General features: G+C 45.8%; 1 protein-coding gene across 1 annotated transcript in view; it reads left to right on the top strand.

Annotated features, from left to right (window-relative positions):
* ACADL (acyl-CoA dehydrogenase long chain) overlaps positions 1-26720 on the top strand; it is a 467508-nt gene that overhangs the window by 403971 nt on the left and 36817 nt on the right. Inside the window, exon 10 of the mRNA XM_086955552.1 lies at positions 21605-21691. Coding sequence (XP_086811678.1) covers positions 21605-21691 — 87 coding nt within the window. The remainder of the gene's footprint in view (positions 1-21604; positions 21692-26720) is intronic.

Raw genomic sequence — 26720 nt, 5'->3', positions numbered from 1 at the left:
TTCACCGGGCTCGGTGTACTCGGAAGTGTACACTCCTTCTCGACCCAGGACTCCTCCTCCTCCACCCGTACCGAAGGAGGACCCTCCACCCGTGCCACCACTGCCTGCGGAGGATCCTGTTCCACCTCCGGTCCCACCGCATGGGCCCGCCCCACGGCCGGTGGTGCCTCCGCCGAGGTCCGCTTCTCTGCCGTCACTGCCTGTTCCTCCCAAGGGGACCCCGAAACCGAAGCCCCGGGAGGATCCGAAGAGTCCCCGTGAGAAGCCACGGAAGACCCCTCCTCGCAAGCCGAAGGAGCGCCCTAGAGCTGGCAGGTCCCGTTCTCGCTCTAGGCACAGATCTTCCACGAGGTCGAGACACCGCCATAGGAGGCGCGAATCTCGCTCCCGCACGAGATCGTCTGGGACCAGGGACTATTCACCTACGCTGTCGGGGTCGCCGGACACCAGAGTGTCCCCGATAGATGACCTGGTTGCCTTTCAAGACGTCCTGTTGAGGGGTGCGGCGAAGCTAGGCATTACTCTGACAGTGCCTACTCCGAAGACGTCCGTCATTTTCGAGACTCTACATCAGAGGCACATGTCTCGTCCCCTCCTGCCCTTGGTGCCGGGCTTGGAAGAACCGGCTATGGCGCTGTTTCTCACCCCGGCTGTGACGAGAGCGGCCCCGTCCAGACTACTGAAGAAATACCGGGCTCCTGACTCGGATCCGGCCTTCTTGAGAGCGGAGCCTCCGCCTGACTCCGTCATCGTCACGGCGGCCCGCAAGCAGCACTCCACCACCCCGACTTCTACGGTTCCCCCGGACAAGGAGTCTAGGTGGATGGACTCAGCAGGGCGAAAAATCTGTGGAACTTCCGCGACGTCCATGAAGGCGGCGAGTGCCACGGCTCTGTTGGGGCGTTACGACCGCGCCCTCTGGGACTCCCTCGAGCGCTTTGCGGAACATCTGCCTCGGGAGCAACGTGAAGACTTCATGGAGGTCCTGAGTGAGGGGATGCTGGTGGCCAACCAGATAATCAGCGCGGCTGCGGACTCTTCCCTGTTGGCTGCTCACGGGTTCTGCCACGGGATCAACCAACGGCGCCACGCCTGGCTCCGGCTGACGTCCCTGAAACCGGACGCGCAGCAGAGGGTGGCCAATCTGCCGTTTTCCGGGGAGACCCTCTTCGGGAAGCACGCGGATGATGAAATGGCCCGCATGAAGGCGGAGGCCGAAACACTGACGGCGGTGGGCCTGGAAAAGCCCAAGGAAACCAAGAAGCAGTACCGCCCGTTCCAACGGCGGTTCGGAGGGCAAGGCCGAGGCCGGGGACAGGCTTCGGGGCACTCGCAGCAGCAGCAGCCATTCCGTAAGCCGTTCCAGAAGCGGCAGAAGGGCAGAGGAGGCCAGCAGTCGGCTTCGGCGCCCAAGGGCCAGGCAGGGCCTAGGCCCTAGGAACTTACTTCCCCCGGATCCGTTACCCACTCCGGTAGGGGGAAGCATCCAACCTTTTCTGGCAGAGTGGAGAAAAATTACTCAGGACAAGTGGGTGCTGAATATTGTTTGCAATGGATACAGTCTTCGGTTCACCAGCCCTCCTCCAGCTATTCCCCCGGTCAGCTCCCAGTTTCAGCTGCGCGAGCTTCAGGCGGAAGCGGATATCCTGTTGAGGAAAAGGGCGATAGAAGACGTACCTCGGTCTCAGAGAGGAAGAGGTCTGTACTCCCGGTTCTTTCTGGTTCGCAAGAAGGACAAGAACGAGTTCAGGCCCATTCTGGATTTGCGACAGGCAAACAAGTGGATTCGCAGAGAAAAGTTCCGCATGCTGTCGTTGCACCAGATCTACCCTCAGTTGCAACAGGGAGACTGGCTTTGCGCGATAGACCTACAGGATGCTTACTTCCATGTGCCCATTGCACACAAACACAGGAAGTTCCTGCGGTTCCAAGTCGGCACCAATCACTATCAATACACAGTACTCCCATTCGGACTGAAGTCTGCGCCAAGGACATTCTCGAAGTGCATGGCGGTGGTAGCGGCACACCTGCGGAAGAACAAGGTGTTCGTCTACCCGTACTTGGACGATTGGCTGATCAAGGCATCCTCCTTCTCGGAAGCGCGAGCGCACTTCCAGAAGACGTGCGTTCTCTTGAACAAGCTGGGGTTGCACATCAACATGGCCAAGTCTGTCCCGACTCCGGTCCAATGCATACAGTACTTGGGAGCCTCCATCAATACGCTGTCAGCAAGCGTGTCTCCTTCGGAAGAGCGACGATTATCACTCCTTCGGAAGGCTCAGGCTCTTATGTCGACTCCATCAACAACAGTGAGGACGGTGTCTTCTCTACTGGGATCGATGGCCTCTTGTATCTTCCTGACGCCGCACGCACGGCTACACATGAGACCGCTGCAGGAGTGCTTGGAGGATCAGTGGGATCAGAGGAAAGGATCTTGGGACGACAAGATTCGCCTGTCGCGGCATGCTCTTCAGTCCCTGAAGTGGTGGTGTTCGGCGGAGAATCTCCTCAGAGGGGTTCCCTTTCACAAGGACATTCCCACGCAGACTGTCGTGACGGATGCGTCTCTTCTGGGATGGGGAGCGCACTCCGGGACTCTACAGATTCAAGTCACGTGGTCACCGATGGAGGCCACGTATCACATCAATTTCCTGGAACTCAGGGCTGTTCACTTGGCGCTGAAGGCCTTTCTTCCGTCCTTTCAGACCAACTCTCTGCTTGTACAGACGGACAATACCACCACGATGTATTACCTCAACAAGCAGGGGGGCTCGAGATCGCGCACTCTGTCGCAGGAGGCGCAAGCGATCTGGCACTGGCTCCTAGCCAGAGGACTGACGATAACGGCCACCCATCTACCAGGTGTGCAGAATGTTCAGGCAGACGCACTGAGCAGACTGCTTCAGGAAAACCACGAATGGGTCATAAACGACGAAGTACTAGGAGAAGTCTTCGCAAGGTGGGGAACTCCAGACGTAGATTTGTTCGCCACCGCCGAAAACAGCAAGTGCAGAGACTTCGCCTCCAGGTACTTCCAGCAAGGGACGCTGGGGAATGCGTTATGGATCAACTGGACGAACAGCTTTCTGTACGCCTTTCCTCCCATTCCCCTGATTCCGGCGGTGCTCATCAAGCTGGCCCGGTCCAGGGCTCGGATGATACTGATCGCCCCGGAGTGGCCCAGGCAGTGGTGGTTCACGGACCTACTTCACCGGTCTCTCCTTCCTCACATCCGGTTGCCGTGCAGGCCGGACCTTCTCACGAAGTTCGGGGGACGGATGTTACACCCCAACCTCTCGTCTTTGAGTTTGGCGGCATGGCTCCTGAGATAGTGCAATATGGCCATCTGAATCTGCCCGACGATTGCATGGACATACTGAAGGAGTCCAAGAGACCTTCCACTCGGACTTCATACGCTTACAAGTGGAAGAGGTTTTGTGTCTGGTGCCAGTCTAAGAACCATGATCCTACGACCTGTAAGGAAGATGTCATCCTTCCTTACCTTCTACATTTGGCGCAGTCTGGCCTTAATGTGCATTCCATTAAGGTTCATCTGGCTGCATTGACTGCCTACAGGAAATGCCCTTCACAGACTTCCTTTTTCCAGATCCCCGTGATCAAAGATTTTCTGGAAGGATTGAAGAAAGTATTCCCTCCTGTCAGGCTTCCCTCGCCTTCATGGGAATTGAATGTGGTGCTGTCCAGATTGATGAAGGAACCTTTTGAACCTATTCATAAGGCTTCGTTGCAGCACCTGTCCTGGAAGGCGGCGTTCCTCGTGGCCATTACATCGGCCCGCAGGGTGAGTGAAATTCAGGCGTTGTGTTGTAATGAACCTTATACTGTATTTCATGCTGCTAAGGTTGTTATGCGTACTCACCCTAAATTTCTTCCCAAGGTTATTTCTGACTTTCATGTCAACCAGACTATAACTTTACCTACGTTCTTTCAGAACCCTTCATCCCCAGCGGAGAGGACTCTCCATTCTCTGGATGTTAGGAGGGTGTTGAAATTTTATCTGGATAAAACCAAAGATATCCGTAGGTCTGACCAGTTGTTTATCAATTATGGATCGGTCAGGACAGGTCTTGCGACCTCTAAGCAGTCCATCTCTAGGTGGATTGTGTCCTGCATACAATTGTGTTATCAGAAAGCTAATAAGACCTTAGGAGGTAAGCCTAAGGCTCATTCCACCAGGGGCAAAGCTGCCACGACGGCTCTGCTCCGTAATGTGCCGATTGCTGAAATCTGCAAGGCAGCCACTTGGAAGTCGGTTCATACCTTTGCTAAACATTACTGCCTGGACACTGACGCCAGGGCAGACGCTCAGGTTGGACAGGCTTCGCTGCGGAATTTGTTCGCACAATAGTGGCATTATGTACTTATTCTCCACCACCGCTTAGTTGTGGGGATGGGCTTGCCATTCTATTCACTAGATTATGACTATACACAGAGATCCCCTACTACAGAAGGAGTAGTTTCTGTCCTGTAACTCCAGTTCTGTAGTAGGGGTATCTCTGTTATAGTCATAAGCGCCCTCCCTCCTCCCTGGTGGAGAATTCTTCATGTGGACAATGCGGCAGGTCTGGCGTTTTGTACGCCTTCAAAAAGAACTGAAAGTAAGTTGGACCTGCTATGCATTCTGGGATACTGGGAGAAGTCTAGAAAGTTCTCTTAAAGGCACAGTATCCTATTTAAGCCACATAATGGCAGCCTATGGGGCTTGTCTGTCCCTACCTTCCTCTCTATCATTCCTGAGTCTGGGACTGGGGGAGGCAGTTTTCTCTATGGTAGAAACTGGCAGGCTGGGCTGTGTGTGGTGATTTTTGGTGGAATTTCTAGTTGAAGTACTGGACAGTGTAGCCTGTGGATATAGGCTGCATTATTTGTCTTTAAATTCTCTCTTAAGTGTCTTTGCAGTTTCTGCATGATTTTGACAACTTAAGAGATTATTTTTGATTGCCGGGGTCCACGCACATGGGCGGGACTATTCACTAGATTATGACTATAACAGAGATACCCCTACTACAGAACTGGAGTTACAGGACAGAAACTACTCCTTGATTGTTATAGGGAGAGTGGCTCATCCCACATCGAAACAATTCTACTCCCACGCCCATAAGTCCTATGCTTGCTTAGACCACTTTCTGGGGGCCATGGAGGTAAATGTTGCCATGCGGGGAGACATGCATTGAACCCATGGTCTGTCGGATCATGATGCATTGTTGGTACAGGTCTTGCCGAACGCATACAACGGAATGGAAGTTGGAGGCTTAAGGAATACATGCTTAATAACTAGGAGGTGGAGCAGCAACTCCGTACCTGCATTAGGGATTATCTCACTATAAATGACATGCCAGACATTGCAGTTACGACACTGTGGAAGGCACTGAAAGCAGTGGTACGGGGGGAGCTTTTAGGGATCGCAGCGGCCCAGAGAGCGCTAAGAGGTGAGTTCCACCTTGTTAGTACAGGTACGGTAGCTGGAACGGGTGCATAGCAGGACTGGGGCACCTCGGGTCTGGCGGCAGTTGAAGGCGGCGAGAGCGCAACTTACCGCCCTCGATTTGGATGGGGCAGAGTATGCGGTGGTATGCTTGAAGCATTCCTACTACATCGGGAGGGATCGTACAGGCCGGCTCCTGGCCTATCGTCTGCGGGCCCAGAGACAGCGGACACAGGTATCTAACGCTCCAGAGGGCGGGCGGCCTATATGCTGATGAGGTCTTGGCGGCTTTTTTAGAACCCAAGCTTTCCCTTCCCGCCTTCATGGAGGAGTTGGATGCATTCAGCCAGGTCTCTGACTTCCGGGTCAAAGTGGGCAAATCCCTGGCACTGATTCTCGGCTCGGCAGCTTCCTCCCTGTTGCCCCCGTCGTCGTCCACAGGTGATTGGCTAACTGGCATAAAAGTTGCGGATACAATTCAGTTTCTCAGCTTAGACTTGGCGGCAACGGTTCAACGAACGGCCAGACAAATTACACTAAGCTGTTGCGTCAAGCTGTGAAAGATTTGGGCTCTTGGAGCAAACATCACTTATCTCTCTGCCACTGTAAAATGTCCCTACTTCCTAGGGCACTCTACTTGTTCCAAACCTTGCTGGCTCAAACTCCCGCTGGAGTGGTTGCATCGCTGCAGCGCAACATCAATCAGTTTGTCTGGGCGGGGAAGAGATCATGGATGAGCAAAGCCCTTGGATACATGCGCCCCAAACATGGGGGCCTCTGGATTCCAGATCTCCTGAACTACTATAAAGCGGCCCAACTATGTTATTTAGTGGAGTGGGCAAAGCCAGATTCCGAAAAGTGGTGGCTTTTCCAGGATAGGGCGCTAGCTGGCACTCCCTTCTGGAAGGTCCCCTTTCTCCGGAGGTCACAGCAGCCGTGGGGCCTGGTGGGCTCTCCAGTCACTAAATAGGTAATGGCGGTATGGGATGAGGTGGCGACATCCAAGAAACTCACAACTTTTCCCTCTCCACTGGACCCTCTGTTTGGCAATAGCGAATTCACCCCCGGCATGCCTGACAAATCATTTCAGGACTGGCGTGACATCTAGTGCCACTCGGTGGGTCACTTGTTTGATCTTTCTGGGGTGATCCCATTTACCCAGTTGAAGCTAGAATATTGGATTCCTGAGACCGAAAGACTGGAGTATGGGAACAGGGGGGTCGCAAATTGACCAAATATGAAAAATGGTTAATCACTACACTTACAGACAAAGGGTTAAAATAAGAAATGTACGACATGCTCCTGGGTGGACCGGGCCCACAGGCAACCCAGGGTCAGCAGCGATGGGGGACAGAGTTGGGAGGTGATCTGGGAAGGATTGGGAGGGCATTTATTACAGAGCAAACCACACTGCCCACAATGTAGCTAGCATTGAAAATGTTATGAAAATAGCGACATATTGGTATCTAACACCAGTGCACCTTCACAGGGGCAACCCTCAAAGGAGTCCCACCTGTTGGCGAGGCTGTGACAAAGAGGGCACTCTGCTTCACATACTGTGGGAATGCCCCCAAGCTGTCCCTCTATTGGTCCGAAATTCTAGACGAGATAGATGACCTGTTTGATAGTGAAATCCCGCGGCTCCCGGTGTATGTGGTCCTGGGCCTACCTAACTCCATTACATTTCCCCTGAAGCATTGGGTGCAGCTTTCCAGAATATCTTGATGCATTGGGGGTGACCACTGACCACTCTGTCCTTAATGCAACATCCTCTCCTTATTATATTGATTGTACAAATGTGTATTGGGGTCATTTTGTGGCCTGTACATGGCAGATAGTGCATTTTAAAGCACAGGGATTTTTTCAGCTAAATTTGAGGTTGGCAGGGTATTCTGGGTAGGAAATCGTTGGGGGGTCCATGCAAGCCATACCTCGCTGGACTCCCCTTGGTGTCTTGTTTTCAGAAATGTGTGGATTTGGTTGTTTCCCAAGATGGCCGCTGAGCCCGGGGCCAAAAACCCAGGAAACCACCTTGCAAAACCAGGTTGTTTTGTGATAGGTAATTTTGATGTCGCCTCAATAGGTTTGGGGCCCTTGCTTGATGCGGGCACTTGATGCGGGCACTTGACCCACCCACGCGAGTGAGGTACCATTTTTATCGGGAGACCGGGGGGAACGCTGGGTGGTAAGAAGTTTTAGGATCCACGCAGATTCCAGAACTTTCCCACACAGAAATTTGAGGTATAAAGTGATTTTTTTCAGCTAAATTTGAGGTTTGCAGGGGATTCTGGGTAAGAAAACTTTGGGGAGTCCACGCAAACCATACCTCGCTGGAGTCCCCCGGGTGTCTAGTTTTCAGAAATGTGTGGGTTTGGTAGTTTCCCAAGATGGCTGCCGCGCCCAGGGCCAAAACCCAGGGGACCACCTAGCAAAACCAGGTTGTTTTGTGATAGGTAATTTTGATGTCGCCTCAATAGGTTTGGGGCCCTTGCCTGATGCGGGCACTTGACCCACCCACGCGAGTGAGGTACCATTTTTATCGGGAGACCTGGGAGGAATGCTGGCTGGTAGGAAAAATGTGGGTTTTCTGACACCAGAATATTATGACACAGTAATGCAAGGAAAATGCGTGACTATAATCACATTTTGAAGTTTACATGGCGTTGTGAGTAGAAAAACTCTTTGGGATCCATGTGAGGCGCACCAGGACCTTTTTGGTCCTGAAGAAAAACCGGTAACTCCCACCTTGGTTTGAAACATGTAGACCTAACACATAGCACAGATACACTAGGTCCTATTAAAGCCTTTATTGTATCAACATACACTGTTTTTAATATTGTCCAGTAGCCTTAGAATAAATAATGTTTGGATAAGTCATACCAGGACAATTTTTAACTCACTGACTTTTTTCTTTTTTCACATTCATCACTCACATACCCGCTCCACTGTATCTCATGTTTCGCAGCACACCTTGACGGCACTCGGCTGTCAAGGTGGCCCCGATGATGAAGCATGTCACCGACCAGGTCGGTGAGTGAGGGGTTCCTTAAAAACAAAGAAGGACTTCTTCTTTCACACTAGTGTCTCATTCCACCAATACTGGCTGTTTAGCCTCATTTTTGGTGGTACTCCTTAATTTTGTTATATAGCTACCTAACCAGGGGATCGGGAGTACCCTTCTGTCCACCCAAGTGGATAGAATCCCTTTGCTCTCTAATCTTGTTAAATATAGGTCTTTCATTCTAGCCACATCCTCCACCATTCCAACTCTAGGAACACTTGCCTGTTCCACTACAACAAGGCTGCCGCTCACAGACTCCTGAAACTGAACAAAAGTCATCTTTGATGCAGGAGAACACTCCTTGAACACAACAAAAGCATTAAATGTTGCTAAATTGAAGAGATAGATGGCCAACTTCTTTTACCAAACGTAAGCCTTACGAATAGCAGTGTAAGTTTCCAACCTCTAATCTACTCTATTGACATCACCCATATGCTTATCGAAGTCTACAATGCACACAGGTTTGTGCACCTGACCCCAAACAGTCACAGGTGAAGTACTCTCATTATGGATGGTAGTCCGCATGTACACATTCCTCCTGTCCACAAATTTCACAACTAGCAGTTCCTCAATACGTAAGGCACTGCACTGTCCCCTCTGAAGCTTTTTGCAAACAAGCTCTTTTGGGTAACCTTTACGGTTAGAGCGGATTGTGCCACAAGCAAAAGTGTCCACTTTGAACAATTCCTTAAACAATTGCACAGCACTGTAGAAGTTAGCATGGTATAAATGGTGACCTCTGTTAAGCAGTCCTCTAGCAAGATCCCACACATTTTTCTCTGAAACTTCAAAAGTGGATGGACAATCAGGGGGGTCAATAGTGGAATCCCTACCAGTGTACACCCGGGAATTATAGACCTATCCTGTCCTACTCTCATGCAACATATACATCTTAATTCCATAACGTGCCCTCTTGCTAGGAGTGTACTGCCTAAAAACCAAACGGCCCTTGGACAGGACCAAAGACTCATCAACAGCTATTTCTTTCCCTGGAGTATAGGCCTCTGAAAATCGATCTACAAAGTGATCAAAAATAGGCCAAATCTTAAAAAGACGGTCACAGTCAGGGTGATCCTGTGGCAACTTCAAAGCATAATCAGCAAAATGCAGGATTTGAAACAAAAATAAATACTGATCACAACTCCTAATTGCAGGAAATATGGCCGTTTGCATCAGGGACTGGTAGACCAATATGAAGCCAGGGACGGCTTCCTTATCAAGCCCATCAAAAAAGTAAATTCCCAAAACATCTCCATTTCATCCAGATTTGCGGGAGTCCTTCAGGTAGCTCTAGAGCCGAGCCTAAGTCTGACACTGTTGTCCCTCAAAAACTGTTCGCTTACAAATTAGTCGGCTCATCAGATGATTCCGAGTGGGCAGAAAACTCACTGCCAGAATCTTGCACTCCCTCCTCTCCCTCAGACGCACTGTCAGTCTTATAATCCTGCTCAGAGTAAGATTCAAAAAGCATACCAACCACCTGCTGAGCAGTAATTCTACGGCTAGCCATAATCCTTACTAATTATGGTAACTTGTCAAACAAGTCAACAACAACAAACACTATGTAAAATAAACAAAATGTGTCATTATCACAAAGACCTTTATACTCCAAAACTATACCAATCACTTGCCAGAAGCAGCTAGACTCACCACCACCTACTCTGCCCAGACACAGTAAGGATCAACAATATCCCACAAAAAAAAAGAAAAAGAAATTACATTTAAGACTATGCAAAATTCATCACACAGAATCTCATGCTCAAAACACTAACTAAATATGCTGCCATTATGACACCACTTACAAAAAAATTCATTCATGCATGACAATGATAATCATTTGGAGTAAACAAAACAAAAAAAAAATTCTTACCAAATAAATGCACCTATGCAAAACTGCAGAACAACCACTGCCGAAACCGCAAACAAGAATCAAAAGGTTTACACTAGAATAAAAAGGAGAAAAAAACATTACAATCACATTACAAATAATGCACCAGTCCACACACAATCCACCACCCAAGCTAAGGGGTAGGTGGTCCTAAGAGTATAAATAAAATATTCACCCCCGTAAAAGGGGAGCAAACCTGGCCCAAGAGGCCACTCTCCAACAACAACATTTAAAATACCCTAGTGTCTAGTGGCTTCTGCCCCCCTTGGGTACAGATGGGCCTATAAAATACTGCTGATCTGCCACTCAACTAGTGCGGAAATGGCCACAATCATCATAAAGGGGAGCGACCCTTGTCCAAGGGGCCGCTCCTCAACATAAAGAAAAATCACTGGTGGCATAGTGGCCATACAAAAAAAAAGCTGAACGGCCAAATTAATGCTCCCCAAAGGGGAGCGACCCTTACCCAAGGGGCAACTCCCCACAAATAAATCCCTGGTGGTCTAGTGGGCCTGATTAAAAAAAAAAGCGATATCAGCCCCCATGAGGGGCAGACACAGCCAAAACATTACCCCCAAAGGGGAGGGACCCTTGCCCAAAGGGCCACTCCCCACAAATGAATTCCTGGTGGTCTAGTGGGCCACTTCAAAAAAAAATGGCGAGATCTGCTCCCCAGTGGGGCAGACAGCCAAAAACATTGCCCCCAGAGGGGAGCGACTCTTGAACAAGGGACCACTCCCCACAAATTAATTCCTGGTGGTCTAGTGGGCCGCTTAAAAAAAATTGCCAAAATCTGCCCCCTAGTGGGGCAGACACAGACAAAAAAAATTGACCCCAAAATGGGAGGGACCCTTGTCTAAGGTGCCGCTCCCCGCAAACAGTTGATCATATTTCAAATAAAATAAAAAATCTCTGGTGTCCAGTGGGCCTTCCTGCTGCCCGATCGCACGATAGTGCAGCAGGAATGCTCAAAAGAGGCATCAGTGGAAAGGAAAAGCCTTTCCTTTCCCATGATGCCTCTTTTGTTTAAATGCCCCCCTCCTCTGAGGAGAAACTTACCTCCTCTCTCTTCCAACGCGTCCAGAATCCTCTAATGACGTCAGCGCGCCTCGCGCACTGACGTCATTAGTTGACGTGGTGGAGGGTGTGGGGGGTGGCAGAGGAAGGGCTTCCCCGGTGGGGGCACCTTAAAGTCTGGCCCACAGGGGGAGCGCCAGCGCTTCCCCCATGGCTGGGTGCTAGGAGGGCCGGGAGCTGTCCGACGCACACGCCCGCTGTGACATCCGACGGCTGCAGTCCATCCGACGCACGGAAATGGTTAAATTATATATTAATGAATGACCCATAACAGGATGCTGTTTTTAACCTCTTCTACTATGGCGTTGCTTAAAGCTCACACAAACTCTGTTTCCACCGACAGGTTCGCTTGCTGTGCAGACAGGTGCAAAATTTTAGTACAGGTTTGCCCAGGATCCACAATCACAATGCTGGCACATTCTTTCAGCTGTGTTGTCTTCTGTAGTTATTTAATAGTATTTTGTGGTTTATTCTTTGATTCTGAGCCAGTTATACAATTTTCTCTTCAAGCTCCGTCTGTGAGGGTTTAGGAAGGTTCAAATCTTTTCAACCATTTTAAATTGTTGATCTAAATATTTTGAATACTGCAACCTGATCTAGGCCACTGTTTGTTTATTAAGGGTGTTCTTAATAGTCAGTTAGTTATAAAGTTATGCAAAACATCATAGCTTCTTAATAAAGCCACTTGAATCACTGAAATGAGAACTGCACGATCAGCTGATCATAAAGGAGCAGAAGCCAAATATTTACTTTTGTAAAATAAGACGAGGAAACAATAAATCTGTCTGGGGATCTCAAATAAAAATAGATCCAAGAATGATCGCATAGCAATGATTACACAGTACCATTCGCACAGCAATGAGGTTTTTGGTACCTTGCACAAACAGTGGCACTTACTTAGGTTAGATCATGATCTGGATTCTTATGTCAGGGACAAACCACGGCTTACTTACAGGAGTAGGCGTACGTTAAGAACCATACTTAGCACTAATGTAACTTATGTCCCACTGGTTGAACCAACTCAGACCTGGCGACCTGCTAAACCCACAGGTTTTTACAAATGCACAATGTGCAACATATGCCAATTTGCACTCAATAAAACTACAAGTTTCTGTTATAACATCCAACAGGTACATCATGTACAACAGTTTGTAAACTGTAATACAAGGTTTGTAGTCTATTGTATAGTGTGCCAATGCAATTGCATCTATATTGGCAGTACAATTAGACTTCTCAAAGAGTGTATACAAGAACATATTAGAGCGATACGTAATAACAACCCCAACTATCCTTTGGCTGTTCACTATAATGCTGAACACAGTTTGTCTGAAATACTGGGTATAAAATTCCATGGCATTGCTGTATTAAGGGATGATCCACGTGGTGGCGATAGGACATTAGCACTCAGGAAACTTGAAGCACAGTGGCTTATAAAACTTTGTTCGGTGGACCAAGGACTCAATACTGATAGAGAAATGCATGTCTTCCTACGAGAGTGATACCTTATAATTAATTACTGATTGTCATCCTTGCTGTATCCTACAATTTTTAAATCATGCATATACACTTTAGATTGTGGTGATAATTTGTTATATGAATGCCAATGCTGTCTTGATGTTTTGGTTGCACATATTTATTGTTATCCCCTTTTTTATAGCTCTGCAATACATGCTAACTGGTATAACAATTATGTGAGAATACTAACCGTTTGTAATATCTAATATGTTACAGTGTATTACAGTTTTGCTCATGAAGTCAGTTCATGTTTTATGCGGAATCATTGGCATATTTTATACGATCCATTTACTAACATACACTTTGTTAACTAATTGGCAGCACTGCTTTCTTTGCCATGTTAGTTTAACTATTACTTGAATGTATATTGTGTTATATTGGGTTGCTATTATCATGATTGGACCGTCCTTTCACACAAATGAGATTTGTTCTCTTTCACCCAGTTCCTTTGTATATCTATTCTATTTACTAATATTCCAGGAGTTTCAACTACTAACAAAACTATCCTGTCTACTACTCATTTATTTTTTAATTAAAGCCAAAATTTGTATCGTAGTTGTCCTCTGTTAACTGTTACCAAATTAAGATTCCAATGTTATGCCTTCCTTTTTAGGTCTCGCCTGTCGATGCGCATGCGCATCGAGCAAGGCGAGAGTATTGGCACTTATCCGCTCTTTATCCACACTGCAAGGAATCGTGGCGATTCCTTGCAGTGCACGAGAAATTTAAGCTCAATGCGCATGCGCATTGAGCTTAAATGCGCGTGCACATGCCCCCAGCCGCCTGCCTTGCCTACTCTCTCTCACAGCCTCCCCCAGCTCCGCCCCCTCACTACTTGATTGCACGGCCGCTAGGCCGTGCCTCCCCTACTCTCCTCCCCCCTCCTCCTCTCCTCCCCTGCCTGCCTGCCGCTAGCCTTGCCTACTCTCTCTCACAGCCTCCCCCAGCTCCGCCCCCTCACTACTTGATTGCACGGCCGCTAGGCCGTGCCTCCCCTACTCTCCTCCCCCCTCCTCCTCTCCTCCCCTGCCTGCCTGCCGCTAGGCCGTGCCTCGCCTACTCTCCTCCCCCCTCCTCCTCCTACTCTCCTCCCCTGCCTGCCTGCCGTGTCGCACCTCTCCCCTCTCCGCCCCCTCCCCTGCCCGCCGTGTTACGGTGAAAGGCTTGTTTAAATTGTGCACATTTCTTTCACATTTTTGAGAAAATCACCCGAAATAGTGCAAGTGTGAAAGAACTTCGATTCGCTCTTGGGAACCCGCATGGTCTAAAACCATGGTGACCGCGCTGACTGTGCAGGTAAGCCCCAGTTTTGCCCCACTGAACACGCGCCTTCACACTGAAACCTGCCTTGACATTTTATGGGAAAACAACTTTGCAGTAGAGGGAATTCCTATTATTCACTATCATTCAATCTTCTGGCGTTCCCAGTTCAAGGTGAGCGTGCTCTCTTCAGTCAGCAGTGCCCCCGGTGGACTCAAACTGTGCCTCGATATCTATCGGCAGTTCAAACCCCTTTCTGGTTTCATAAACCGGTCTCCTTTCCTAAGGTCAAAAACCCCAAAGCGCCCGTAACCTAGGTAGATACGGATTGAGTTTGGAATATTACAGTTTGCAAAACTTTATTCAGCTATGGAACTGTACTTTCAGTAAGGTAAGTCTGGGTTAAACAATCCCAGCATGCATAGTTCTGTCAGCTAAAGGGCCAGGACAGGGGAAAGGCAACAGACATGACACGTGGCTGCTGGCATCACCACCATCTCCAAACAGAACCCTCTGAGCAGCAAAGGCAGGGCTGAAATTCCCTCGGGCATCTCTGTGCTATTCCTGTATAAATGTGAGCTTCGCAAAGTCTGACACTAGTTGCTGTGGTGAAAGGATTAGAGGATTCGTTTCTTACTCGGTTGCTGCTCGGACGCATTTCCAGAGAGATGTTTTTGCCACCTTCATCGCACCCTGGCCCTGTTTGCAGTTCGGGATTTTGTTTTTTCTGTGACTAGTTAGACGGTTGTTTTGGCTAGATGTTCATTTCCCCCGGGCATGCATTGCCTACATTAGTCCTGATCTCAGCAGCTGAAGCCAGGCAGGGAAGATACCCCCTGGTCCTTGGAGGGTTGACGCTGCAGTCACATCCCCCTGGTCTCATTAACTCGCTGCCTCTTTCGGTACACATCTTGTTTCAGCCTGCTTCTGCTCAGGTGCATTAGGCTCTAGCCTAATAACAGAAGTCGTGTTCTCGTTAACTCGCCACAGAGTGTTGAACACAATCAACAACAGCGAGATAGTCGTACTTCTGCTTTGGGGCTGCTTCGAATCGGTGACTGCTCTCAGTCATTCTGCAGTTATTTGTTGCCTGGTGATTGTCGCAGCGCCTTTCTTCCTAGTGATTTATTCTCACTCTTCCGTCATTCATGCGGTGTCTCGATTGTCATGTGTTACTACTATAGCCAGTGGGTAACACTGGCCCCGCGCAGCCCGTGTGAGGTTGTGGGGCAGGCTATTCCGGAAGGGGCCCTCCACGACCACGTACCTTGCAGGGGAGCCCGCTCAAGTTTCTTTATGCCAATGATTATGATATCTTGCCATGGGTGTAGCTTGGTCAGTAGGATTTCAGGGGCTTGGGGCGCTTCAGATTCCCCAACAATATGATTTTAAAATACTTTATACCACAAGCGGGGCGCATGAGAGTCTTAAAGGGCAGTAAAAAGCGAGAGGAATTCTGATTGGTAGGGGTATTAAGTGGTAGAAATCACAATATTTTGTAAAATAACCAACCCCTCACCCTCAATCCCTCACCCTCACTCACCCTCAACCCCTCACCCTCACTCACCCTCAATCCCTCACCCTCACTCACCCTCACCCTCACTCACCCTCAATCCCTCACCCTCACTCACCCTCAACCCCTCACCCTCACTCACCCTCAATCCCTCACTCACCCTCAACCCCTCACCCTCACTCACCCTCAATCCCTCACCCTCACTCACCCTCAATCCCTCACCCTCACTCACCCTCAACCCCTCACCCTCACTCACCCTCAATCCCTCACCCTCACTCACCCTCAACCCCTCACTCTCACTCACCCTCACCCACCCTCACCCTCACCCACCCTCACCCACCCTCACTCACCCTCAACCCCTCACCCTCACTCACCCTCACTCTCACTCACCCTCAACCCCTCACCCTCACTCACCCTCACTCACCCTCAACCACTCACCCTCACTCACCCTCACTCACCCTCAACCCCTCACCCTCACTCACCCTCAACCCCTCACCCTCACTCACCCTCAACCCCTCGCCCTCACTCACCCTCAACCCCTCACCCTCACACAGTGCAATAGGTCTCAGACCATTTCAGTTACAGCTTTAAGAAATGTTTATGGCTTTTTTTATTTGTAATTCTTTAGCATTGGCTACAGGAAACAAAAATGCTAAACATTTACAAAAAAAACCCATAAACAATTCTAAGAGCACTAACTCTAATGGTGCGAGACCTATTGCATTTCCAATGCTTGTTTAGCATATACTATTGCGTATTGCACTTAAACATTCTTTATTATTCCAAGATGGGGTACACTCATGATTTTGGCCCATCTTTTATTTCTTTTACTGATCACATGGTGAACTTTTCTCACGGGACTCTGCTGTAACCGCACCATCGCATTTAAGATGGCCGCTCACTCGGCTCGTTTCTCTGCCGCGTTATCAGGTGTGGGGGTCTTTTCGATTTCAAGGTGAGCGTTTGAAAAAGTTTGACATGGGCTTGTCCCGCGACTTGTTATTTAGCTTATTGGATATTGCCTGGATAGATGTCCATGTTTTATTTTTCTTAAATTCACTTCCAGATCACGACGGACGGGCCTCCTTAATAATTCTTCATACATACTCCAGTACATTTTTTTTTTTTTGTATGTTCTTATATAGCGCTCGACTACCCGGAGGCATCTCGGCGCTTGCCTTGGGAACCCGTCCTGGCTTTTCCCTGTGAGATAGCCCCTAACGGGCATCCCCAAAGTGAAAGCCAGGCATCCCGCCGCGGGGGGCCGTTGTGGAGATTAAGCAACCTTAATACCCAGAGTTGCAGAGTGTGAACCCATGATTAGGTCAGGCACCGAAGCGAGAATTATCGAGTCCGTGGACATTTTGCGCTCAAGACCCTGCCGTGTCGGGATTTGAACCCTGGTCCCGGGTCTGACATCTGCTTCAGGGTCTGCCTGCTCTAACCAGTGAGCCACACTTCTCCACAAGGTTGAGTGTTCTGTTCATGTCCAGACAGGATTTCCTGCATTCTGTCTACAAAGTTAGGACTGGCTTATTTCAGTTGTTTTTTAAATATTTGTCTGCTGTGTTTACTTTGCTGTTTAGGACGCTCTCTCTTCACCTTACCTATGATTTTGACTGCAACAGTACAGATTTCCTTTGTTGTGGAGGTGAGCGATATGTTCGTATTGGGTACTTTCACTAATACCACTCCTATCTTGATGTGGGTTAAATAGTGTGACTACGCTACATCTTTTCAGATTTACTCCTTTTTTGAGTTATGGATATATGAGAAGACGTCAGACTTAATTCGTTCTACATTTAGTATTGGACTTATATATCCTCGCTGCACCTGACATTTTGGTGAGCGCAGAATCTTATGCTCTACTTGTACCTAATTAATGTGTAGATAATTGAGGCCTCTATGCCGTCTCTTGTGACTGGCTATATTTGTGGATTCACCTATATAGACATACCATTCATTTAAGACCCTTATAATTTTATATACATGTCCAATGGCGACTATTGTTAAGCTTAGGACAAGGTCATTGCCCATTTTTAATCACATGACTTGACCCCACTTGGTTTTATGTACTCTTGTTGGAATCCAAGGCAGCAGTCTACGCTAGTGCATGATTGTTTTGGATGCACTGATCTCGCAATAATTTTTGCATGTACCGTTTGTTAAATAATTTAATATTTCTCTATCTGTTGTATGCTCTTATTATTGTCATTACGATTAGAGTAGTTTATACTTGTTGGCTGTTTCGGCCATGAGATCTTGATATATTTTCTCGTCTCTCTGATACATATTTATCTACCTACAGGATTATAATATTTTAGACTCATTCATGTGACACAATTTCTGGGGCTGTCTATCGCATATCGAGATAGTTAGCTGAAATATTGAAGTCAACTCGACTGCATGCCTTAGGTGGGTCATCGAATATTCTAGTCCTTTCTCCTTGCATGCTGCTGATTTTTTGACATGTTGATTCTCGACACGTCTCAAATTTCTTAACTCGAGGTACTTATATATATTGGGCACTGTATGATTTTGCTGTGTCTACTCTTTTTTTATTATTTCCTCTTACACAAACAGCTCAAACTACAGCTAATTCTTTTGGCTGACCGTTACTTCTATTGAAATGTTTCTTTAATTTTCACATTTTAGCTTTTCTATTCACCTGCCCATTGAGTTGGACTGCTAATGTACACTATGGGTCTTTTTTCCACAGCTACATTCTATTTTTCACATCTATTTTTCGGTGATTATCTCTTCTTTTTCTCTTCTTAAGTTCTTGGGGGTGCATTATGTTGAGTCATAATGTCTCTGATTACATTTTATTTCATTTAGTTAAATTTATATTATTTGTGTCTACAGCCTTGAGAAAGTCTGAAATACCAACTTTGTACAGACGAAACACGTGCTGGCTCTTCACACGCTTGAATTTGAATACAAAAATAAAGAAAATTACACGTTCCAATACTTCAACCGGGTCATCTTGTCTTGCTATTGGATATTTGCTAATTTATCATATTGATATTGCAGCTCTATTTTGTATACAGTCTTGAAATGCACAGGATATTGTAATAGTTCGAATTTGGTTGTGCTGTACTGACTATTTCAACAAGTTTTGTACCGGCAGGTCTCTTAGATCTGCTCTAGTCACTTCTGGTAGTGAGTGACATTAGTCTCCTTAGCACCCACGCTGGATTAACAGCAATCTACTTATTAGTGTGCCCCTAACTATCAGGTCCTTTTACACATGCCTTTGTTTTGATGTGCGGCCATTCCCTTATAGGGGACAACACTACCAATTTGGTTTAACTTGAGTTTAAAGCCTTAATCAGGGGAGAGGAACAAGTAAATGAAAATAACGAAAAGGGAAGGGGGAGAAGCGAGTAGAGACGAAAAAAGAGGAGGAATGGGGAGGAGGGAGATGCAAGCAGAGCATCAAAGGGCTGGCCGAAAAGGGAGGGGGGAATGCGAGGAGCAGCGGAGCCAGAATGAAACTGACGAAAAGGGAGGAGGGAGATGCGAGCAGAGCATCAAAGGGCTTGGCGGGAAAGGAGGGGAGAATGCGAGGAGCATAGGAGCCAGAATGAAGTGACGAAAGTAAAAATGTGATCGCACGCGGCGAGCGATGCGCTCAATGAGCATGAGGAATGCCATATGGCACCTCTGCTCAAGCCCGCGCCTATGTTCGTGCCAGGTGGGATGGACTGACCTCTCGTCCCCCCTTTCTGGTGCCGCTCTATTTGGTCTTGAACTCTCCTTCCTACTACTGTCTGCCTTATTCCCATCTCCTCTTTGCTAAGTGTAACTGTGATCTTTCCCTTGCTCAGCTGCACTTTTAGTTTTGGACATTGATGTTGTGTATCAATTGTATGTAACCTGTCCACGTTCTACCTTATGTAAAGCATACCTCCTGGTCTAGCCAGCGCTATATAAAACTCCCCCCAAAAAAAACATGCACTACAAGCTGTAGCCGGCGGTAGCATTTTTTGAAGCCCTTACTTAAAGTCTCGCCAGACCAGCGCAATAGCTGGGTCAGGCAAGACCTAAAAAGTAAACAAGGCAAATTCTGCCCGGCCCAGGCCATGCCGAAATATAAGCAGCACACTCAGCACTGGCACTACAGCTTAAACATTTGATATGGGGCCCGTCCGGCCCGGGGGAACAAAACAAACAAGGAGACAACTCTCCCACGCCCTAATAAATAAACCGCCACTAGACAACTGAGAGCCGTGTTTAGCCACTGTAGATGACTTTTCGTCAGTTGACGACCCCCTATCAAGGATTAGACATATGGCCTATATGACATCTGTAACAGTCGCGTTAACTCACAGAGAAGTCTCAAGAGAGAGGAGCGGGGAATGAATGAAGGGAATGTATTTGTAGAGCTGCAGAAGAGGAATAAGTTAACAGCAACATCAAATGAAAATGAAAACATGATGGTAAGGAGAGCAGCTCAAGCAAAAAATCCAACAAGATAGATGAAAAATGCAACAAGAGAGAGAGATAAAAGATAAGACTTCATGACACTAGGTGAAGCATGTAGCATTTGAAGAAGGGGAGGATGAAAATGGTGTAGAAGAGAGAAAAAAAAGAGGACAAGCAAGAGTGAAAGGAATACAGAAAACCCTGCCACCATTATAGACGAGGGTATTTACTGAACTGCTCAATCCGCTACCTAGAAAAACATGTTCTTTTTCTACGTGAAATGCTGATCAGAAATAACAAGGACTTCATGAGAATTAAAGTAGCATTTGCCTTAAGTAGCAACAAAATTAGGGTGTCAGGCATCCTTAGTGAAGTGACCCGTGTTTGTTCTCACCTCTGAGTAGAAAGGAGCCTGCCTTAGAAACTAGCTGTCGGGCTTATCGGGTAACTTACCCCGATTTTAAAATGTCATTGAAATCAAGAAAGTAAGGTTAAATGTCGCCTGAAAGAAAGTTGGGTGTGTATTCACCCATCCATATGTACATATAAAAATTGTCTACAAATGGTGCACCACTGTGTCTGAATGCTAATAGCTTGACAGAGTGGGGACAAAATGATGAAGATAAGTGAATTTGGATCGACTACATTCACATCCGTAAACTATATGTTTGGTGAACTACAAAAACTAAATGGGGTTTTAAATGCAAATCCAATAAAACCAAATAAGCATGATGGGTTAGTGAATTAATGCATGCCACTGACATTTGCAATGATCTGGAGATAAAGAGTTCAAATCATGGTAAGGTGGACTCAGAAGTCCATCCTTCCTGGGTTGTTCACAAATGGCAGTAATGAGATATGAATGGATCTATCATTAGCTATTAGTATTAGCCCCGCTTGTTCATTGACCCAGCTTATCTCATTGTTGATTGAATGATGTGGTAAAGAGTAAGGGATGCATTATATGTAGGGAACCAAATATTGGGGGCATGTAGGGAATTTTAAAACAGACTATTCATTATTGTTTCTTGTACATTGTCTTGCAATTCTAGCCCAAACCCCTCCTCTATACGTTTTCGCTATGCTATCTTGTGCACTACAACTCGGATCTTACATTTCTGCCCCATAATTTTTCAAATCCACCAGATGCCACAGGTCTGCAGCATGGGTTTCAGGGTGGGTGGGGTCAACCATTGTAACAGAATTCATAAGTGTTTGGCACCGGCACAATGAGTAAGAATTTACAGTATTACGAATGGCACGAAAATGGGAAGCCTAAATGACCTGGTGCTATTTACGTGGAATCTATAACTTTTATTTCTATCATCCAGTTGGACTGTTCAAAAGGAATGTCTTGGCTTTGTTTTCTGTCAAATGTATTAGAGCATTTATAGCCATTTTTGTTTGCTTCTGTAGGGCTTCAGATCTCCAGAACACTATTGCCACACAAGGCGTACAGCTCCACGGAGGATGGGGTTATATGTGGGAGTACCCCATTGCAAAGTAAGTATAGTGAGTCCCTAAAGGTCGAGTGGGTTGGTTTTAGGTGTATGGGGAACCTTCAGGCTAATGCAGAATCCTTCAGTTCCAAACTGCAATATGTGCAACTCAACATAAATGGGTGTGTATGTATGTTTAGCAACTGTAATTGTATAGTTGGGGGTTACTTAAATAAGTGGACTGCAGTGATATATCTGAAGACTTGAGTTGAAAGATATTGGAGCACTATGTTGGTAATGATGCACCAAGATGCCTAAAATGACACACTAACTACTGAATGTGTGTCCACTGATGCATTTGAAGGTTGTGAGTCATATTGGAATGTCACTACTCTTGCACAGATCCTGCAACGTATGTCATGTTTGGCTTGGGAATATTCCCATTTTACACCTACAAGGCCAAATAGAGTAAATCTGATACTGATGATGACGACTTCTATAATCCTATATATTGGGTGGTAGGGAAAAAGCTGTGGAGTTATAAGCTTGTATTGCCATTGTGTTACAGATTTGCCTGCAAGTTATCTTTCATTTAAATCCTGCTTTTGTTCAGCTTGGTTAGTTACCCACATTAAACATGTCATTGTTGTTTATTAGGAAGTTACATGGACTAGGCTGTTTAATTCATGTTTTCTATTCTTCTTTTATAGCTTTTTATATTTATGTTTATGTATATATATTTATAGGCGTATTTTAAATCCAGTGAGTACTCCTGAATTTGACTTATGATGCCTCAGTGCCGACACGTCATCCTATGCCAGAACTGTTGCCTCCGTTCTGATTGGCTAGGCGAACAGTAAATGGCATAGTGGGACAGTTTAAATAGAATTGGGCTGCTTATGTTGGATTTCGTTTGGCTGCACCGAGGAAAGCACTCATGCTGAAAAACGTCTGGGGTAGAATAAAGGCGTATCTTAAATCCTGCGAGTGCTTCAGCATTTCTTTGCAGTAGTTGTGGAACCAGCGTGTCCTACCCCCGCTTTTGGATGTACCCATCGTGAATTCAGTGTCCCTTGGTAGGAAACATGAACACAGTTACTTTTAGGCATGCCAGAACCGCTGCTGATGAACCTCGTTGGTCAACAAAGGCCGTCAGCTGACTTTGTTAGGTACCCGTGAGCGTCTGCGGTAGAATAAAGGCATATCTTAAATCCTGTGAGTGCATTAGCATTTGTTTGTAGTATTTGTGGAACCAGCGTGTCCTACCCCCGCTTTTGGATGTACCCATCGTGAATTCAGTGTCCCTTGGTAGGAAACATGAACACAATATTACTTATGGGCATGCCAGAACCGCAGCTGATGAAGTCCTTTGGTCAACAAAGGCCGTCAGCTGACTTTGTTATGTGCCCATGAGCAAGACGCAGGAGCGCTAAAACCCGTAGGGCTGTTGATTTTATTGAACACCATGACGTCTGGCTTAAAAGAATAAAGAATGCTGTGGAAAGTGACAGAATTTGTCTGTTTTTCAAGTGCGTTCTCGCAGGGGGCAATTTCTTTTTGGACAAATATATATTCCACACCGAAAAGATGGACACAGACCCAAAGTAGGTGCTTACAATAATTTACTCCATTTGTCACCATGACGAGTTTCAGCTCAAACGAGCCTTGTTCACATGACATGTTGGAGCTCGATTTAAGTGCATTTTTAAAGTGATAGTGCAATGCGTAAAAACACCACATGACCTGCCAAGCATAGAAATAGACGAAATGGTAATACATTTTAAACACATTTCGTAAAGCATACACAAATATACGTAAAATACTGGAGATCAGCCTGGTTCATCAATACTTATTTCAAATTTCAGACAGTGATCACGGGATATAAATAAACAATCTAAAGACCTTAATTGGTAGATGCATATACAGTGAAATACAAAAAAAATCCCCACTATTAGTTACATAACTAACAATGACCAAAATGTCAGAATGAAAGATGAAATTACTTGGCAGCATATTAGACTTTCAAAGCTTATGGCCGAATCTCATTCCTCAAACGTGCCTATACATTAAAAGACAACATTGAGTTATTGTAGACGAAAATAAATGCCTAGTAATGCCGGATGATGTCAACAATGCCTAATCGTGTTTAGAGACAGATTTAATAAAATTCAATATGGTATATACAGGCGTATATACCACTAGATGATGTGCAAATGTAACTGTGTAAACATGCTGTGCAAAGATGCTTGACCCCTCTGACATGACCTATATGGAGCTACATCTAGGGTTAACATACACAATGTTAAAATAAGTACATATAAAGAAGTGTACATACAAATTATCGTATAAATATACATATCATTAAAAATGTGATCAAAAATATGAATATATATATATATATTACCTACTGGCGGTCGCCAGTAGGTATATATAGTTAGGATTTTTTCCCTATGGGATTTCTGAAAATTCTATGTCTAATAACTTTGGCGTTTGTGGATGGAATTGGCTGAAATTTTCTGGAAAATGGCACATTTTGTTTCTGAGCAGCTCCTGGAAATTTGGGGGGTGTTCGGCAAGGGGGGGCTGAGATAAAAGGGGGGTCCCAAAACGCGTTTTTCCCATGTTAATTTCCATAGGGCGGTTGGCCTCACTTTTAGCCCGAACGGCTGAATGGATTTCCACCAAACTTGGCAAAATTGTAGGGACTGTTAGCCTGATGTGCCTTTGCTAGGTCTTAATATATGTGCTTCAGTGGATTTTGAGAAATTAACGTTTAAAACAAGATATATATCTGTAACAGCGCTCCGGGCAGCGATCCGGTTAGCGAACTTTTCGCGTATCGGAACTTTGCGAAGCGAAGCTCATTGGCTCTCCGGTGTCTGTCAACATTCTAAACAGTCCGGAGCGGCCGCCATCTTGTCTCTCGGTAGGAACGAGAGACAAGAGGAGGCCAAAACAAAGGGGGAAATTACCATAAGGGGGCATAGTAGATCCTCGTTGATCCCCTAGGTTTTATGTGGAGGTTTTAAAAGGGCCCAGGAGGGTCAAAAAAAAAAATTTTTTTTTTTTTTGCGTGGTAAGCGCCAAGTTCGCGAACCGGAAAGCGTTCTGGGCAGCGTACTATAAGGATAAAAGAATGATAGACTTTTCTAATACTGTATGTTAATTGTTTGTTGTTTTTGTTGTTTTTTTTGTTTTCTTTATTTTTAAAGTATTTTTTTTTATTTTGATTGTTTTTCATAATTCGTTAAACTTTCTAACATTTCAGTGTCAGAAATTTCAAAATTGAATATAGGGTGTAACATGTCCTCATTTTGAAGCAGGTTATCCACTGCTTCAACACATTGTAGTAGTTCCTGGTCTCTACTTTGATCCATAAAATCATCAATTTTGTCTTGGCTGCTCTCCTTCAGTACAATTGTAAATTGAACTTGCTGCTCGCCTTCCATTTTGCCTGAAATTTTGATTAAAAAAATATATATTAGTAGAGATAGGGCACTGTTGGGATTAATTTTAGATAGGCAGTTTTTATCAGTGAATTTATCTTTTGGCAGTGTATAGTATCAGAGTGGAAATAGGACTATAAAAAAGTGTATGTGATTTAACCAAGACAAGCCTAACTTCATTCATAACTATAATAGAGAAGTCTATCTAAATCTATAACTATTATAGAGGGATAGTATATATCTATCAGAAAAAGTCTACCATATTAAGTTATAGTGCACAATATACTTCAGTTTTAAAAATAACAACTTACCTTCACAAACAAGTTGAAGTGTTTGATAGCTATTCAAATGTGATGTACAAGTACAACAAGAAGTAGCAGTCAAAATGGCTGTGTTTTCTTCTCCTCCTTTATATATATACAGGTATATAACCAATCAAATGTCAGGTAATAAAAGTAGAAAATGAAAGGAACATTTTCATTGGTTGTCAATTCCAACACTTCAGGTGTGTTTTGTGAAGTAATTTACCTCACGGTACTTAGAGAGGTCTACAGGCTAAATGGCTAAATGAAATTTCAATCAAATTTGTGAGAATGAAAGGGATTGTTATGTAGTATGAGCTAATCTATATTTGGTGAGAGTGTCTCTAGTCGTTTTTCTGTGAATTACTTTCCCACCTTTTTTGTTTTTTTTTGTATTTTTAGAACAGTTTTATGTTTTTTTTGTGTTTTTCATGGAGGGGAAACAACAAAAAAACAGGCATTGAAAAGGGCTCAACAGGAGCAACAAAAAAAATTACTGCTTGGGTGGGTTAGGGCACTTATGGTTTTCAAACACCAAGTTGATTAAGTTCACGCTCATGTGCCCACATGAGAGCAGAGCACCACAATATATGCACGTTAACTTCATGTGCTTGAAGTTTGGCTGTATGTTTGGCACAGTTTCCTGTGCCTCTCTTCCAGTCAAAGATATACTTGATGTTGATCTGGCCACAGGAGTTGTCGGGGGATTATCTTGAAGGTCCCTTAACTCTGCCCGGCTGTAATTTAATGGATGCCACCTGGCCATATGGCGATGCATAGTATAGTTGCCCATACTATACTTTTTGTCAGTGCCTCGAGATAATCTGCATTTGCAGATTAGGCAGGTGGCATACTTGGCATTAACCTTCTTCTCCCCTCGAGGGATTGAGAAAAACTGCCATATAAAACTTGTTTTCCTTCGGGAAACCCGGGGCAACTCCTGAATAAATTGAGGTTCATCTGTGTCCTCTTCTTCTAGGTCCTCCTCTTCCTCCTCTCTGTTGGAAATGAATTGTGATGGTGGTCCTCTCTTGTCATGAGGAGGTTGAGGTGGTGGTGGGGGTCCACCAGCTGAAGCAAGGATAGAAGCCATTGCAATAATATTGGAACATGGTCTTTCTCTCACCAAGATGAAAGTCAGAGTGAGGAAAGAAGGAGGGGTTTACATGATTTTGGAAAAGCAAAAGTTCTGAACCAATGAAAAGTGTTATTTTTAGGTCACATGACCTAGTCATACATCATTTGGAAACCAAAAGTGAAATGAACCAATGAAAAGTTTGATAAACAAGTCACATGACCTGTTCCGCTTACGTTACGCGGTGCGCGCCGCGTCCCGGATCGTTTC

This window comes from Lissotriton vulgaris, chromosome 2_1 (genome assembly GCF_964263255.1).
Source record: "Lissotriton vulgaris chromosome 2_1, aLisVul1.2, whole genome shotgun sequence".
Taxonomy (NCBI): Eukaryota; Metazoa; Chordata; class Amphibia; order Caudata; family Salamandridae; genus Lissotriton; species Lissotriton vulgaris.
Note: the sequence above shows the minus strand (reverse complement) of the source record. Positions and strands in the feature narration are given on the sequence as shown.